The 18,266-nt window shown below is 49.2% G+C and overlaps 5 protein-coding genes across 5 annotated transcripts; 2 read left to right on the top strand and 3 right to left on the bottom strand.

Annotated features, from left to right (window-relative positions):
- Positions 1-43: 43 nt before the first annotated feature.
- BP5553_01852 (putative Golgi membrane protein) lies at positions 44-1,093 on the bottom strand (the record flags this gene model as incomplete). The annotated part of the gene is made up of 3 exons (XM_032010475.1): positions 44-517; positions 591-680; positions 746-1,093. The coding sequence occupies 3 exons, from the start codon at positions 1,091-1,093 to the stop codon at positions 44-46; spliced, it is 912 nt and encodes a 303-aa protein (XP_031874529.1).
- A 435-nt stretch (positions 1,094-1,528) lies between these two features.
- BP5553_01851 (Uncharacterized protein) lies at positions 1,529-2,035 on the top strand (the record flags this gene model as incomplete). The annotated part of the gene is made up of 2 exons (XM_032010474.1): positions 1,529-1,531; positions 1,619-2,035. The coding sequence occupies 2 exons, from the start codon at positions 1,529-1,531 to the stop codon at positions 2,033-2,035; spliced, it is 420 nt and encodes a 139-aa protein (XP_031874528.1).
- A 764-nt stretch (positions 2,036-2,799) lies between these two features.
- BP5553_01850 (ARM repeat-containing protein) lies at positions 2,800-10,308 on the bottom strand (the record flags this gene model as incomplete). The annotated part of the gene is made up of 6 exons (XM_032010473.1): positions 2,800-3,234; positions 3,285-6,521; positions 6,572-9,077; positions 9,126-10,077; positions 10,136-10,200; positions 10,253-10,308. The coding sequence occupies 6 exons, from the start codon at positions 10,306-10,308 to the stop codon at positions 2,800-2,802; spliced, it is 7,251 nt and encodes a 2,416-aa protein (XP_031874527.1).
- Positions 10,309-10,666: 358 nt separating this feature from the next.
- On the top strand, positions 10,667-11,623 carry BP5553_01849 (Uncharacterized protein; the record flags this gene model as incomplete). The annotated part of the gene is made up of 1 exon (XM_032010472.1): positions 10,667-11,623. One exon carries the CDS (start codon positions 10,667-10,669, stop codon positions 11,621-11,623), a length of 957 nt encoding a protein of 318 aa, XP_031874526.1.
- A 735-nt stretch (positions 11,624-12,358) lies between these two features.
- On the bottom strand, positions 12,359-14,697 carry BP5553_01848 (uncharacterized protein; the record flags this gene model as incomplete). Its single annotated transcript, XM_032010471.1, has 2 exons — positions 12,359-14,256; positions 14,322-14,697. 2 exons carry the CDS (start codon positions 14,695-14,697, stop codon positions 12,359-12,361), a joined length of 2,274 nt encoding a protein of 757 aa, XP_031874525.1.
- Between the last annotated feature and the right edge of the window lie 3,569 nt (positions 14,698-18,266).

Raw genomic sequence — 18,266 nt, 5'->3', positions numbered from 1 at the left:
ACTTATCGTTCCCTTCCCCCAAACCCGGCCCATCCCATCCCACCTACATCACAACTCCAACCTTCCCACCAGGCGCCAGACCCTTACTTCCCCTACTCGAGAAAATCCCCATAATGCCAAAGCCCGCGTAAAACAACGCCAACGGATAAGCTACCAAGCCCCTCATGCCCCTCATCCTCCCCACCGCACAGAACATCCCTGAACTGCTATACGTACACCAAACAATGGCCAAGCTCGTAAGCACATAGCCCAACAACCCATCCATGGGTACCGCCACACCAACCAAACTCGACAGCACCAGCGGAAGTAGACAATACCCCAGAACGGAAGCCGACCGCGGGAATGTCAGCGTGCTTGACAGATGTGAGGGCTCGTGGTGGGGGGATGCGGAGGAGGAGGGCTCGAGAGGTGGGGACATCAGCGAGAGGATTAGGTGGAGGGAGGTGCTGCCTAGGAGGGCGAGGCCGTATATGTATCCGAAATGAACTTTTCCTGAGAGCAATAAAAAGGTGCCGAACTATTACAATGAGTATAATATTCGATAAATTATAGAGGGGCATATTTGATGCTTTTAAATAGGGGAAACATACCAAAAGGAAGAAGAGCAATGGGCCCCCAAGATCTGAATCGTCCATTATGTGTTGGTCTATGGATGCTAGGGGGTTGAGGACTGCTAATGTCTGTTCGATTCTTTATATTAGCCTGCTGTTACTTAGAGTCGGGAATTCAGTAAGGGAGTAAATACCTTAGCCCAGATGTGCGCAGGCTTGACACCCAGTTCTTCTAGCAATGGCGGCTCGCCGTCATATCCCTCAGTCCCAAACGCAGCAAGCCATCCGGTCCGGAGACCGCCTTGCTCGCCCATCCTACCGCTTACTCCTGAAGGTGCTCCAAACCCCGAGTTAAATCCTCCTCCACCCGCGCCATATCCTGGAGAAGATGAAGATGCGCCATATCCATAGGCAGCCTGCGAGGGTGTGGCATGCCCGGACACGGGGTTGGGTGCGTATGAGGAGGGGTAGAATTGGAGGTTCTGCGCTGAAGCTGCCCCGTAGGGCGCATTTGGTGGAGGTTGTTGGAAGAATTGTGACATTTTTAGTTGTAGTATAGGAGGAAGGGCGGGTATCAGAGCGGAAAGTGTCTGCGGAATGAGGGTGTGGCCAGTCCTTATGAGATTTTGGAAAGGTGATTCGTCAAGGCTGGCTGGATGGTTTATCTCGACGTGTTTTCTCGAAGTTGATGTGGCTTGTTATAACGAGGCAGCTCAAGTGGTAGGTACCTAGGTACTTGGTAAGGCGGCAAGGCATCTGCCAGTAAAGCAGCGGGCCTCAGGCAATAAGGGGACTCGAGTCTCCAGTGCGGACTTAGTTCGTCTTCCATCCCGAACGGAACTACCCGAACAAAAAAGTTGGACAAATCTGCGTCGCGACGTCGGATCTCTGACGCTCTCCTACACCTCCATCCCGAGCTTTTATATTCACTACGCCTTTTCAGGTCTGCGACAACTGTTCCGGGTGATTTCGACAATATGGTACGTTGATATCCGCTCCTGTGCTGCAGCGATATTCGAATCATCCGATCTCAATCGCAAGAAACCATCTACTAACCCCCATCTCAGGCGCATCGAATAATAACCCAAGTCGTAATAACGGGCTCTCGAGTCCTCGGCCGCGCCTTCGCAGAAGCCTATAAACAAGCCTCCGCGACCTCCCAATACGCCAAAGCGCACGCCAAAAACAATCCCGGCGCCGCAAACACATTTGCCTCCCACGGCCTGACCCTCGAAGAAGCATGCAAAATCTTGAATGTTAAACCGCCCCAGGGGGGCAAGGCAAACATGGAGGAGGTCACGGAACGTTTCAAACGACTGTTCGATGTGAATGATCCGCAGAAGGGGGGCAGTTTTTATCTGCAGAGTAAAATCTTAAGAGCAAGGGAGAGGATAGAGAGCGAGGTCCGGATTGCCGAGGAGGCGACGAGTAGGGAGGCAGAGTTAAAAGAAGGGTGGAAGCCGAAGGTTTTCAAAGACAGGTAGCAGTGAGTGGGCGTTGGTCGTGCTGGGTCAGTTCGCGTGGCCGGATGGACGGTTTGGATATTAAGGGCGGATGGGCAGGAGGAGGACACAAATCATCGCGTCGGGCAGAAGCGCTGCCGGAGCACAGTCGAGAAATCTTCCCTCTGTATTAAGACATAGCCTGGCGTTTGGAACTGTATATTTAGAGTAGGAATTGGTCGGCATTTTAATGGACCTGGCCCGGTCCTGCTTCTGTACCATATGTAGGGCATGAATAGACGAAAGCTCGAAGGATCTTCAAGAGGGCCGAGGCTTGTTTTACCAATGAGATATGTTCTATACTTGTTGCTCATTTAATGGCTTAATGCTTGGAATGTTTTTAGTTGACGGGTAAGCAATACATTGCTATACAACAACCTCGAATATCTCATTCGACGTGAGATGTTCATAGATTTTCATAGAAATGCCATCCGGTGCACCACTGGGCTCTAAAACCTCGCATTGTCCGAGTCACTAATTGCAATCAGCTCATAATCATCGTGTCTATTTACCGCAAAGTGGCAAACTGCGCTGGCTAACAGACCATCCTTCCAGCGCCCCGCTGAATCAGAGCACGCATGCACCTATATGTACAAAAGTATTACAATCTCCGGCAGCCAGTCATACCAGGCATCCGAGTAACCCGAAACACTGCCCATTCTAAACGCCATCCAGCCAGTCATTATAAAGTGGTCTAACTTAATCCTCTCCCGTGAGAAGCTTTAGTGGCAAACTCAGCAGCCCCATCACCAGAAACTACACCAGCCGATGTAGTGCTGGCACAAATTCTCAAATTTCGTCGCCTCAATCAGCAATTTGTCCACCTGATCGATGTAACTCAGTTCCTCGTCAGCCTTGAAATCACGTCCAATAAGCTTCTCCTTCACTCTGTTCAGCACCTGCATTGCTCGCTCATTCTGCTTTTCGTGCATATCTGCCTCGGGGCCAGGGCCTTGAGCAGTGGAATTTGTTCTTGCACGAGGCCGGGAAGATGGTGGTCCGCCTGGAAGAGCAGTTGAATTTTGAGCCATCAGTTCGGTAGGTGGGACTTCGGCATCCATGATTGACGGGCGGCGGGCTTGCGATGCCATAAGCGAATCTCGACGCTCAGAGCGGAAATGGGGGCCAGCAGGCGAGTGGTCGCCAGTAAGACGCCAGTTGAGGAGGGGATCATGGATGAACTATATCGTAGTCAATATGGGGGTTTCGCGGGATGTTAACAGTTACTCACAGCTTCAAGCACCGCCATTAAGGACTCCTTATTGTCACGCAATACCCTCATGACGTTCTCGCAGGTAATCCTAAAGCTGCCCTCAATGTTGCCAACCTCCATAGCGTACGTCAACATCCGGGTCAACCGGAATGGCACCCGCTCCGGATACTTCTCACGATGCATGGCCACTTCGAAGCAGTCGCCGAAATCAATATGGATGATATTGCCCGTAATCCTGTCAAGCATCAAATTGGAAGGATGTCTATCACCAAGACCAAGAATGTATCCGACCATGGACATCACACCAAGAGATCGTGTATAGTTGGTGCGTCGCTCGAGCCAAGCCTCCGAACTCTTGCTCTTCAACCAGAGAACTCGGTAGAGATCTTGGCCAGTCGTATTGTCTAAGGCGTAGCCGAACACCTCGACCTTCTGCATCAATGTCAAGTTATCGTAGTCTGGGGCCATTTGTAGCATGATCCGGTGCTCGATATTAAGTAATATCTTACGGCTCTCTCTATATTCTCGGATCAGGACATGCAATGTATCGCTATTGGGAACCCAGCCCAGGAGACCAGAACTCTGAGAGAGGGGGATAACTGGGTATCTCTGGATGTTCAAATGGCGCTTGTAGGATTCAGAGTCGCCGTGCAGCAATGTATTGCAGAGGCCAAACAACTGCATAACACGCTCATCCTGACGCATATCTTCATGTCCCTTGAGGACAAAGGCATAGGCTTTGCCATCACTTCCATTAAGACTCAGTTTCCGTGGCCGTTGTTTCGAAGAAATAACGCTAAAATTAGTCTCAAAATTGATAATGCGGGCAATGGGCTTGCCACTCTGGTAGGTGCCAGGCACGGCCAAGTCTAGGTCTCGAGCACGTAGAAGCTTCGGCGACACATATGCAAGCTCGAGATTATTCAGCTGCGGAAGTTGACGAGCGATCCTCCTGAACACCTGGTAATAAAGGTCCCAGGCAGAGTTGATCTCGCTAACGTCTCCTGATTGTCTGTATGCATAGCACCACTCACGGGCTTCCTGGAGATCGCGGCCAAAGGTCTGAGCGAAAGATATTTCTCGGAGCGTCTCGGGTCCTTGATCAAGCATATCATGTAAGGGGGCCAAAGTAGCAAACATTCCCTCAATATTGCGGTCCCCGAAGTAGAGCCTCGAGGCTTCCTCGAGGGCCTCGTGCCATAGCTCATGCCATAGTACCGCAACGCGGATAAGCTCGTGGCTCACAACATCTGCCTGCTCAACGAGCCTTGCGCTATGCTGACGCATACTATCCATGATTTGGACTGCAGACCTTGATCGGCGGGTATTCGTGGCCGATTTCATCGCAACCGTCAGAGGATATACCAGAGCTTGTGGATGAGCTCGGCCAACATCTGCAAGAAGATTATGAATTGATGCCCGAACACGAGCATTTGGCTGATTGATCCTGGCGATGAGTTGGGGAATCACTTCTAGCCAGGTGTCGACACTGACGGAGGCAAATCCTTCGGTCACAGCCGTGTTAACCTCTGTGGCTCCGCCATGAGAAAACCATAAAGTTAGCAGTCGAAGAGTATCCTGCAAGGAGCTACCCATTGAGAGTGCAATCGATTTGAAGAATCCCCGAACAGCAGGCACAACATGGTCGACCAGAACATTTGGAGGGATAGTAATATCGCGATTTTGGGCCGATTGTGCCCCAAGAGCCTGGACGATCTCAAAGTTTGCAAGTGCCCAGGCATGCCAAGCTTTGTACCAATTTGGATTGAAGTGGGTAGCGGCCCGATATGAGGATAGAATATCTTCCACGCTGTTGTATTGCCAGTCACCCTGTTTTAGAGCTACTTGCCATTCACCTTGCTTGAGACAACATCTCGCCAGGAGGACGGTGTGGTCAGCCATAGCTTTCGCATTTAGCATGGGAGTGGCAGCCGCTGGATGCATATGATTTTGAACATAGCCATTTGTCATGTTACCATTGCCATTGATATGAATCTCGTTGACGCCGTTCATGCCCATCTGAACAGCCTCGAGGCGATCAGCCATTTCCGCAGTCAACGCTCTAAGGCCTTCCAAAGATTGGGGTTTCTTTCCAGCGGCCCAGTGGAATTTCAGGACAGCGTATTGGACGTGAGCTGGAACGTTCTTCACACGGCGTGAGTTTTGGCGAGAATCTCCGTCAGCATCTGGTAGCATATTGTCCAGGCTCTCGTCGTTTCCGATGAGGCTCTTCAATGACTTTTCTGCTAGGCCCATTCGTCCCGAGTTTCTGCACAGGTTCGCAAATTTGATTTCCATTTGCATGTTCTCCTTTGGAGAGATTACCAATGCACGTAGCTTGAGCATTCTCTGCCAAACTTCCACATTTCGCTGGCAGCCAAGAAGACGCTTCTCCCAAGTATGTCGCATTGTTTCCTGCTTCGCTGGATTATTATTACTTTGTTTGTAAGTAATAAGCTCCTCAAGTTCGGCCAACATCTGCACACGGACAACGACTGTATAGGCTCTGTTGTAAGACTCGCTGACCAAGGCGCTCAGTTCTGTATCGAGGCCCTCTCTTGCCTTCTGCACATATTGGGCGGCTTCTCGGAACTGATTGCGGTGCAGAGCGAGAATAGCACCAAAGAAGGATCGATCTGGGGTGTTAGCTTTCATGACACTAAGGTAGTCGTCCATCAAATCCCATTGTCCTAGGCCCCAAGCAGCGGCGGTTGCCAGAGGCGCGACTCTTCGCTTGATCTCCAGCGTAGAGGTATTCCATTTGTCTTGGGCCAACGCAGAGAGTGAGTCCCATTCTCCCAATGCATGCAGACATCTCATCTTCCCCATGATAACATCAAAGGTTTCAGCGTGGGCAGGGAATTCCTTTTCGCGTTTCTTGTAAAATTCAAGAGCCTCTTCCCAGCGTTCGAGTTTCTCGAACCAGGTCTCCCGCAACGTGATCCCGTCCTTGAAGGTCTGCGCCTTACGTAAGATACCAATGGCAGCATCGTACTGTTGTAGTTGGTTATTGATCTGGATGAGCGCCTCCACAGCACCACTTGACTGGTCTTGAATAAATTCCAACTCCTTGTAATGCAAGGCTTTTGCCCAGGCGTGACATCTACCAGCTTCACGGCCCAAGACACGAATATCAATTGGAAGAGCTTTATCATCATGCTCCATAAACTCTGCCAGGTTGAGCAAGACACCGAGAAGATCCGGAGTAACATGCGGAGATCGGATGGCAGTTTCAATATTTTGAATCAAATCATCCTAGAGTTTCGTTAGTTTATCTATTGAGCGACTGCAACGGAAAATCTTACCTGGTATGGCTCGAAAAGATCACTCCAGCATGATACAAACGCCGAATTAAATAATTCCCTAGCCAGTGGAGGATACACGCTTGCCAGGGAAGCGCAGGCTCTCAGGGCATGATTTGGAGACTCTGTCAGCACAGTCAAACTGAACCTTCTCATCCACTCTTGCCAATCTTCCTTTGTAGACTTGCCAGTAGCATCCCACGCAGCCTTCAGGTGCACAGGATTAGACTCAAGTTTCTTAGAGAGCGGCTCCATAGCAGAGCTGTCATCATTCTGGAAGCCGAGGTCGCCGGCATTCAGATCTTGCGGTAATACTTCTCCCTTCTGCAATTTGCTTACTAAAAGCTCATAATTTACGTGCGGGATTTGGTTGGCAGAAAGCACTTTGTTTATCGTGCCAACAAAATGAAGGTAATCTTTCCCGAGCTGGAAGATTAAAGCGCAAAGGGTGTCAAGGGCTGCAATTCTTAGCGAAGGGTCACTGCCGGCTAAAACTCTTGCCAGTGGATGAATGATTTTAGATGCGTAATCGTTAAGATTGACTTGTCGTGAGATCTTGCCGATAGTATCGATAGCAGATTTTCGAATGAATGAAGGTTGCTGTGGCTTCTCGAAAACGCCGACAATGACCGGGATAATCAAGTGCATATATTCTTCGGCACTGGATCCAAATATAAGGAACGCATGCAGGACACGCTCGGATGGCAATCTTCTTGTCGAGGCATCTTTCTCAAGAATACCAAGCATGAGCGGCAGGAGGCCAGCAAGGTATATTTTGAACTCTCCTTCCAAGGATCGTGAAATGGCTTCTACTAATTGGAGAATATTTGCTTGAAGGGTAGGGGAAATACTCCAGTACTCCTGGAGCACCGTCACAATTTCGGGCAGATAATTTCTGATATGCTGCTTGACTATGGTGACCAGGATACTCAGATTGCTGAAGTAAGATTCAAGTCTAGACGGCGGGGAGCTGCGTATGACAGACAAGAAGGCGGGAATTATTTTGTCGAGGAAGGGAACGCATTCCATGTTGAGAGTTCGGAAGATATTCATGATCGCCTCGACAACCACCGCATGGTGCTGGACGAGAGATGGGTCCTTTAGGATCTGTAGCAAAGCATTTATCACAACAGTCGGGAAATATTCCTTGGTCGAAGGCGTCAGCCCACTCATCATGAGGGAAATATCCGTCGTTTGGTTCGCCTCAAGGCGCAGCTGCATCTCCGGTGATCTCTCTTCGACCTGTTGATGCTTATACGGATCGAGAGCGCCGAGTATCCCCATAAGCTTGATAGTCTCCTGTCGAAGCGGGCCTCTTTGAGGTTCGCCGCGGATGATACCCTGCAGGATCTCGAGGAGAGATGGGTAGTCTAGGTATGGTTTGATAACATATCCAGAGTTGCTGGCCAGTTGTCCAAGGGTTCGTAGAGCTGCCTCACGCTTCGCGGACGAACTTTGATCTTGCAAAGCTTCGATAATTATCGGCATTAGCTTATCGATATAAGGGATCATATCTTCCCCTCCAACAGTAGCCAGATCCCCAATTGCCTTCAAAATCGTAGAAGCGACTGCAGGACTTGGATCTCGGGCTTTCGGAAGCAGGACAGATATCATCGGATCAACATAAGGCTTGATCAATCGTTGGGAATTCTGGACAAGCAGACTAAGCAGCTTTGCGCTCTCCTCTTTATTCCGTGCAACATCGGAGAACTCAAGCTCGGTAAGCATTTGAATGAGTACTTTCCGTAGGGATGGAATGACATATGCAGGGTTAACATGCGTCAGACGACCAATTATTGCAATGGCTACCTCCCTGATGCTAAAAACTTCATCATTTAGAGCAAAGAAGAGTGTCCGGATATTCTCTGCTTTGGCGAGATGTCGATCAAAGCGCTCATCAAGTGCAGCCAGTACTGTTCTTCGAATCCCCGGGTCCGGGTCAGCAACCCCAACTGTGAGCAGCTTTTCTATGACTTCGCTAACAACCTGAATGGCATGATAGCTCGTCTGGTTGACAATTGGGTCTCGTACGTATAGTTGGCAACATGTCAATGCGGCAGCTTCACGGATATCTGGACTCTCATCTTCCACATACTTGATAGCGACATCGCGGACAAATTCATTCAATACGTGACCAGAGAAGTCGAAGCTCCCTAATGTGTTCAACGCAAGTTTGATTTCAGCCCGACGGTGCTCATAGGCCAGTGGATCCTTTGGGTCCTTGGGAACCACTGGAGCAATTGTATTAGGGGTTGGCGCTCCCAGAGGTTTAAATGGTTCGCCACAGAGGACCCTGCTTAGCATGTCGAGAAGTCTCTCCTGGATCGTGGGTTTGACGGGCGGAATATAGAATGCCATATCCACCAGCGCCTGAGTAAGCTTTGGGGTCAACTCGCACGCAAAGATGGGGTCTAAAAGAGCCTCCATATATTTGCTCAGTGTTTGTCCGACTGCTACTGCCAATCTGCTAATGCAGTCGAACACCGGATCAACTGTACCACTTCGTCTCCTGCAAATAATTAGTGTCATCTTAACCTACTACACCATGAAAACTCACGATTTTAGACTCAGACCGTCGCGAACGTAAATCAAGACCCCATCCAAGTAGGGCGCAATTGCACTTTTGACTGCATTTGCAATATTCCCAATTGCGAAGAACGCGTCATTCCGCTCCTTGTCCTTTTTGAGCATACCAGATAGGAAAAACATAAACCTATGCAAGTACGTCTGGGCGAAGTCGGTAGGCGCATAGTTCGCAAGCTCCGGGATCAGCATAATAACGGCCCGTCGAACCTGAAAATCTCGATGATCCTTATGTCGAAAGACGATGTCGCAGGCTTCTTGGTAGTGTTCATGCATAAACATCCCTCCCTGTTGAAGAAGCTCTTTTATAACAAGCAGTGAACTATGAATGTACTCGTTTGATCCCTGTCTCACACCTTGCACAGCTTCCTCATAAATCTTTGCCTGCCATGTCTGTCGCATATTCTGATCTCTCTCCCGTATAATCTGGAAGCAGGCACTGATGGCCTCAGCGCTGGTCTGACGAATAAGGAGTCGTGGATCGCGAAGCCCAACCCATATTTGGTCGAATATAAGACTAACAAATCCGTATACCAATGTTGGGGCATTGCGAGCCAGTTCCCTAAGGATAAGAACGGCGCTATACCGTCTTTCTTCGACGCGATCAGACTGCAGCCATTCGAGTGCGGTTTTGATCTCCGCCTCAACAAGATCAGATATAAGGGATCCTCCAGGTCGGCATATTTTCCCAAGCGCCGCAGCAGCAGGTTGCATAAGCGCGATGTCTTTTCCTCTCAAGACGGTTCGAAGCGATTGTGTAAATCGAGTCGTCTTCTGTCCAACATCGACACCGTCAAAGTCGATGAGCGCATCCAGGGCGTAAATACCACCCAGTCGGTCGGCGGCGTCATTTCCATGACTGATAAGTTGTGTAATTCTCTGGTTCACAACATTATAGAATTCTAGGAAACGCTCCTGTGGTAGGTCTAGCCAATGTCAACATCGCGTGGTCAAAATTGCCAGGATTACAATAGGTATACAGACCTCTCGAAGAGATCACGACCAGTTCCCTCAAATCTAATGCTGCTCGTTTCCGCGTATCATCGTTTCTGCCGAATATTATCAGTCAACTGTTCGTCCACGGCCCTGATACACACTTACTTCGTCCGCAGCTCTCCCACAATGCGGCTAAGGGTATCCTGCGCGGTTTGTGTCATCTTGTCTGATTTCTTCTGCCAGCTTCCTCTCTAGTTCGCACTCCCCATCCTTATCCATAAGCGCCTACTCGGCGTTGCGTTGTTGAAGGGTTTCGTGTCGCGAGACGTTTGGCTGGCGGTTGAGGGATATCCGTCCGGACGGAGCTCACCTTGAGAGTGAAGCTGAATGGGTGACCATGCTTCGGCAAAATTGGGACTAGTGTCGGCTTACGATAGGCTTATCGGGAACGAACTTTATCTTCGCGCTTTCGCCTCCTCTACAACACGGCCAGACTTGAACTCCAACAGCGAGTACAATATACAATATCTGTTCATCATACAGGCATAAATCTTAAATCTTACCTTTCCTTCCATTGCAATGGGTAACGATGGAGGGAGTATCCCTACTCGCCGTGAGCTTGTCAAGAACGCCGCCCGCACCCCAAACACCTCGGAGCTGAAGGCTACCCAACACGAAGCGCAAAGCTACGCCTGGGAATACTGTCCGCTCTCCAATCGCCCTCTCATATCACCCATAGTCTCTGACTGCGCCGGAACGCTCTACAACAAAGACTCCATAATCGAACACCTACTCCCGAAAGATGACGATACTCTAACCTCGGTCACCAAAGAGAAGGAAGAGATTCTACAAGGGCGCGTGAAAGGGCTACGAGACATTGTGGAGGTGAAATTCAGCGTGGTGAAAGAGGATGCTGAGGAAAAGAGGATATGCCCCATCACCAGCAAGGAGTTGGGTCCGAATACTAAGGCGGTATACTTGGTTCCATGTGGGCATGCGTTTTCTGAAGCGGCAATCCGCGAGGTAGCCACAGAGGCATGCGTGGAATGCAATGAGCCTTATACGTCTGAGAACATAATCCCGATATTGCCATTCTCGAAGGAAGACATCTCGAGACTATCTACGCGGGCATCCAAGCTGAAAGGAAGCGGTCTTACGCACTCCTTGAAAAAGGCTCCTGGGGGCAAGAAGCGGAAGAAGAACGCCGAGGCAGATGTGCCACCCACTGAATCACCAGCTACCTCACAGATCACCAAATCGGGTCCACCCAAAGACCGGTCCATAACGAACAACATCGCTCAATCCCGGAACGGGTCATCCACCCCAGATCCCGCAACTTCACGATCGATAAAGAACGCAAGCACAGCATCCTTAACAGCCCGGGTCCTCGACGAGCAGGAAGAGCGGAACAAGAGACGAAAGCTGGGCTTGAATGATAATCTGAAGAGTTTATTCTCAAGTGGTGGATATAGTGCCCAAGCGCAGAAAGGGGGTGACTTCATGACGAGAGGTTATTCCTTACCTAAAAGGGCCTAGCGGTCTAGGGATGTAGAATGATTATGGGCGATGCGAGACAATAGCCGCAGATTGCAACCTATAGAAGGAGATGACGGAGACATACATGGCTTCTGTTGGTTTATAAGAAGGGAATCTTCAGCGTGGTGTTTTGGCGTTCGGGATCCGGAAGGGGAACTGGCTGGTGCTAAGAAGAACCATTAGGAATCCTAGGGCAAATATTATATCAATTAGGACCCAAATATGTGAGCAGATATAAACATTTCAAGGGGAATAAGACACCACTTATCACCAGACCACTCATCTCAAGCGGAATTCCCGCTTTAGTGCTCGCACTAATGGATAGTAATCATGTATCAATTATGCCACCCTAACGGTGTCTCAGCAACTATGACTAAGGTATTTGGCGATCATTACAATGCAATAATGAACCCCTTCCCTTGACTTTTATGTAACACTCTTTCCCCCATACCGTCGTATCCCATCCAGTAAAATATCCGGATTTGGATCAGCTGCTTGCATTTCCTATGCTTTCTTGTCTTTAATATGTAAGCCGAAAGAAAATGAGCGCCGAAAACGGTCCCGCAAGAGACCCAGACTCTTTTTGTATGCAAGCACAAACGCGGAACACGAAAAAAATGTTCATGTCTCAGCCGGTATGCCAACGCCGAATGCACCTGTAACCAAATACAGAAAAACCCCTTCCCCAAGCCCAGTCCATCGTTTTGCCCTTCCAATCCGTCACCTCTTAGGGGCTTAAAGAAGGAACTCGACCCACGTCCTCGTCAGAGTCGGTGTTGCCTCATTGCCGCCGAGATGCTCGACAGCTTCCTGCCAACCTACAGTCTCCCAAGCCTTTTCGTTTGCCTTGCGCTTCGCGTTGGGAACATGAGGATTGCTATGAACCTTGATCCGGCGTTTCTCGCGTTCTTCAACAACGTCATGCATGACCTTCTGCCTAAGAGCAGTGGTTGCCCAGCCTTGTACATTGCCCAACCGAGGCGATTCCAAAACGTATTTCAGTAAATGAAAGGGCAAGTTGAGTAGTACTTTCGAGAGTGTGATCATCTCGGCGCTGGCGGTGGTAGATCTAACACTCTCTTCGGTGGGGTGGTCGCCGAACTTGATAGAACTTAGACGTGGATTTGCGGTTGGCTTTTCATCTATCACGGCGGGAAGTCGTCGGCTGCGGGTAAAGTCTCCAGCAGAGGTATCCAGCTCGAAGTTGGGTGGGAATGACGGAATAATGAAGTTCAAGGATTGGTGGATGAGCATATTGACAGCGGGGCCGTAGGTGCTTGGGCATTGGCCATTGTTTTGGGGGCTCTGGAGGGTCCATTGGGAATCAAGGCCTCCATCAAGGGCGAAATCCAGAGCTTTCTCAATTGTAGCCCAGTTGACGAAATGGCTAGCAATCTCGATGCCGCGACTGATAACTGGTGGAATTCGAAGGAGGTGACCAGCGGCAGCATATCCAAGAGCAAGATCGAAACGATCAGCTGGCGTTCCTGGCATTGGAGAAGGCAGTTGGGTATTTGGTAAAACGTTGATGGCTGCAAGGGCACCAAGATCGAGGAGAGGTGCGCCATACAGCCGTTGCATAGCCATCCAGAACGCGTCCGACCGCAAAAAGGGATCATCAGATTCGATCAGAATAGTTCTAACGACCATTCCATCGCTGTCGCTCTCTTGGGCTTGAGCTGTCATAAGCAACTTAAGTGTCGGGCTTCGCGCAAGCATGAGGTTATGGCCAGGGATGCGGACGGGTGGAGCGCGGTCATCTGAGTAGCGCAGTTCAAGTGTATAATCCGCAAATGTAGCATTACCAAACTGGGACTGCAAATAGTTCACGAGACCATCAAGATGATCAACGCCCATGGGTAGCTGCGGTGGTGGTGGCATTGTGAAAATATTCGGACCAGGTGCCAGTACCTGCGAACCTGTGCGTTGATTGGGACGAGGCGGCTGTTGATACAAGCGAATATCATCAATGTGCCCGTTGTTACCATTTGAGATGACAGCTGTTGGGTGGCGAGCGTGGAAAGCTAGGCCATTCTCAGGTTCGTTTGGAGCTGAAGATTGCGAGCCTTGGAAGCTGTGGGGGGTTGATGGATCATAAGTATTGAAGCGCTGGGCCTCCATGCCAAACGGAGTATGGGATGGGGAGTAGCCATCAGGAGGGCCAAACGCAGCCATCTGTCGGCGGGCAAAATTATCTGTGCCGGGGCCTTGATTCATCATTCCATCCTGGCGCGGATAGAAGCCCTGAAGACCAGGCGGGCCCATGGGCGAATATCCATTTGATAATTGGTGAGAATGACCCGTCGGACCGCCGTTCGACTGTTGAGGACCATAACGAGCAGCAACATGCTGGGGTGGTGGTGGCGGTGGCGGGAAGGGGTAAGGCGGAGCGTTCTCTGCTGATAGAGGTGGTGCCGGCGACGAGTTGTCTGATCCTCCATATGCTCCAAATCTAACACTGCCAACGCTAGGATGGGAATGGTGCATCGCAGGGTGGTTGTTGAAGACGGGCTGCGATGGGAAATGGTTCTGATTCGCAGGGAGGAAAGAAGCTGGCGGCATCTGGTAGGTCGACCGTGATGTCGACGATCGACCGTCAGACGGATCAGTTCTTGGGGTTTGCTGTCGGTCCTCTGTGCGGACAGTTAGCAATGTTGAAACGAGGCGCAAAGAGAGGGTGCGCGTCGCGTTTACACACCAGACAATGGCTCCTGAGCAGAACCCTCCCGCTCATCTGCAGCAGACTGTGTAACCTCTTTATTGCCATCAGAAGCAATGGTTGCTTGAGGTGATGTGGGCTCCTTATTCTCCTCCGGTGCTTGAACCCCCAAGGTGCCATTAGTTATAGCCGGAGTAGCTTCGGTGATGGGCGACGAAGGCTGCTCATCCACAACTGTGGCAGATGGTGCTGCCTGGACTCCATCCTCCTGAGCCTTTGGCTTTGCACTGGTAACTTGATGTTTCGGGCGCTTCTGGACATATGTCAAAGGTACAGCAGGCACAATGGGCCTGGGGACGGTTGGGCGCGGGCGATTCTGCTGGAGGGCCTTTGCCGAGTTGCCTGCGGGCGTCATATTGAAGAGCTCTCCAGAGCAGTCGTGACAGTTAGTTTTCGGGTGTCTGACGTCCCCAAGATTCAACGATGACCAGGGAGAAGGTCATGTAGCATCTGGGGAGTCTCTGAAGAGGGCGATGCGAATGACGTGAAATGCGTCGAAGCTTGACCTGAACTTCAAATCCCCGCGGTTCACGAAAATGTCATCGGCTCTGTTCCTTTCCCTTCCAACGTTCGCTTCGCTTGCCTGTTCCGGCGTAGTCGCTGCAAGGTTCCACAACCTCACCTTTACCTCAAGGCTCAAGTTCACCTATGGGATAAGCACTCTAAAAGTAAGATCCCTTATGTGTTGTGTTCCGGATCGTGTTGAGTGAATATGGACATGTGTCTTAAATTTCAAGGCCAACTTTGTGCTATTGTTCTGCCGTGCTTGCAAACGGAAACCTACCAATCCAATATGTCGTCTCTTTAGCATCGGCAGCTAGCCGTGTAACCAATCGTCCGCAACCGGAGTCAACTGCAAAACACCAGTGCCATCGGTAGTATGGTGGTAAAAATGTACTTTTTTTGGAGAAACACAAAATTTGGAGGGTATATTGAAGCTATTTGCCTTTACTATTAATCTTTAGATTTGGCAAGCTATATTTTACGAGGTCGCAGAGAACGTAGAAACTAGGTATTATTTTTTTCCTACGGGCTCAGAGAATAAGATAGTGAGCATGCAGCCGATTTGCAATCTGTACCATGCTATTACTATAGATAGCTGCATGTACTTGTTTCAGCCGCTAGCAGAGTGATTTGTTACATTTCGCGTACTATTCCAGATAATCTTTCAAGGAGGGCAAGTTCCACCTTACACTTCACGAATGTATTATTGCGTTTGACATTAAAAAAAAAATCCCATGATGATAATCTTACGGATGTTGATAGCGACGTACCCGACACTTTAAAGAGATAGGTTTTATTTAACATCCCTTGGAATACTAGAGGTTATCGGGTGGGCTTCAAGGATATCAGAGGAGCTTCTTACACTTGTAACCTGTGTAGCCAGCCACTGTCAAGGAGATCAGATTATCTTATTGCATGCTCCGTGAAAGGCCTACTTTACTCCGCGGAGAGGATCTATAGTCTTTTGCACTTCACTTAGTGATACAATGGAGAAAAGCTCGAAATATGGCTGGGCGATATATTTGGTATGTCGTATTACTAGGCAAGTCATGAGAGAATTATAGTACCGCAATATGTTGTGGGTGTTTGTCAAACGTAAACTGAAACAGTCTGCCATAACCATAACTAGTCCTTGGGCATGGTTGTGTGATTTGCTAGAGTTATAATTCTAACACAGCCTCCTCGAATCTATTCGGACTGTTTACAAATATTACCGAAATCAACGAGTCAAGCATATACCACTGCAGATCAAAGCAGCTAAAGGGAGAGCCCCATCCAGAAACATATTCAGCTGTGTCAAGGGTACTACATCTTTTGTGACATGTGGTGATCATGATCCATGCATATTTGAACACCACATGTGCAGAATCGGACATTAACCATACATGGAGAGTTCCCGGTATATGATATGACCATAGAGAGACGCTAAAAATCATTTCAATAATGAAAGTTTCCTGCAGGGAGCTATCTGCAAAATATTTTAAGATGTGAACAAAGGGAAAGCGCATCACCCTTAACATCTCCAAAGGAAATGGCTGACAAGAAAAAAGATAAAGGCCCCAAAAAAATTGCGAGCATAGTGTTAAGGAGCAACTCAATAGATACATTAAGGTCAACCACACCATGCTATCTATCAAAAGCGCCGGATGGACGACTAGCTCCACGACGTGTATTGCGGCCTCGACCAGCACTTGTGGTGATAATATTCGTGAGAATATCGAAGTTCAAGTATGCGAAATCCCTGTCCAGGGCTCTGGCACCGTGAGTAATCAAAGCGTACAATTCTATTAGAACTATCGAAGCGTTTGGCAAATTGCATTTGTCCAAAGCAGTCTTCATAAACTCAAAGCGTCTAAGGTGGCAAGGTCTTGGTAGCTTAATGCTGTGCTATTTATCAGGTTGTCCAATAACATGCCACAAAGTAAGATTTTCTATCGTCGCTAGGAATACTAGCATATAGACAACATGCGACTCAAAATTAGGACAGTCCGGCAAGAAATATGGCAAGCAAGCTGAGGAAAGTATAGTCAAGCCAGGAGAGCCAGTAGGAAGTTTTTTTGCATCTCATAACCTCTCTATTTATCTTCTCAACAAGGCAGTTATCCTATTGGACTATATACGCCTACTGGTTTAGGGGTATGCGAGGTTTTGCTGTACACTTGGAGTCTTGGGCATCGCGCGGATGATCACCAGTCGTTTGAAAAGATCCGAGGGTTCTATTGCACTTCGCCATCCCGAACCCTTGGCAAGAGAAGGCGGTATTGACCTAGATGTCGAGCTGTCGACTAATGAGAGAGATGTGGGAAGCTTTTGTTGCATTTCGCACCGGAGATCTACGCCGCTTTTAAAATATAGCGACGCTAGATTGGTTGCAATTCGCAACTCGAGGTCCGCCAGTTTCCAGCTCCACCCAACGCCAAAATTTGAAAAGCTGATATACGTCGTTTGTGAATAGGGAGGAGAGCCTTCTTAATCTATTAAGCCAGAGTATTACAAGAAAGCGGAAGGCTCAGAAAGGTATACCGATTTGAATATATTATCGGTCCCAATGCTAGAATTCGTGAATAGAAATTGGTAAGCAAGTTATCCTGTGTTATGGAAAACTACCTAGGTAGAATAGGGCAGAGCTGTGTGGAATGTCCAATGGACTCTGGAGAGTTTGCCAATGCTCAGTAATCCCTCGCCGAACCATCCGTGAGAGAAACTGGAGGAGATGGCACTTGAGTTCCGGACCACCTACTCCCTCAGCCAAGAACCCAGTACTACGGAGTATAATCGTGGCCGCAGAGTCCCACTATTCACCTCCGGTTTCTTGGACCCTAACGAGACTCGCGCGATCCGACGATCTGGCCCTTGGCCAATTTCCTACCTACATTGCTTCGTAGTTGCCTGAAATTCAGCCACCATGTTAACAAGACTATTCGACGTACTACGGTATGTACAGTACATGCGCCCTTGATGACCTCGGCGGGCAAATCGAGATGCGTCGGAGTGAGTGATCAGAAAGGCTTATTGTTAGGCGTTTTCGCTTCACCTATCTATGCCTTACTAATCGGCATCATATCCAATTAATGCACTGAGACCGTTAACAAGCGCAAGCAATGCCTGATTCAGCGAGCGTATCCCACTCTCTTGGCTCGGGGCTCGGAACGGTGTCTAGTTCCGGTGCTTGTAGAAGGCAGCGAGCGATGTTGTTCAAGCACGCATAATCTACCTAGGTAGTATGGTCAGAAGGGTCGAAGCTAACACATAATCGAAACACTTACACACAAGCTGTGCGTATTTTGAGCTTGTTTTTAAATCAATACTTCGTATACTCTGGGTCTCTAGCATTTCTCCTCCACGAATATCCGGATTCACCACAGAGGACGTCGACAAAAGCGTGGTCCGGGGCTGACATACAGGGGATATAATACGTGG

This window comes from Venustampulla echinocandica (assembly GCF_003357145.1).
Source record: "Venustampulla echinocandica strain BP 5553 chromosome Unknown scaffold_0, whole genome shotgun sequence".
Lineage (NCBI taxonomy): Eukaryota > Fungi > Ascomycota > Leotiomycetes > Helotiales > Pleuroascaceae > Venustampulla > Venustampulla echinocandica.
The sequence above is the reverse complement of the archived record's forward strand: the minus strand, read 5'-3'. Positions and strand labels throughout refer to the sequence as shown.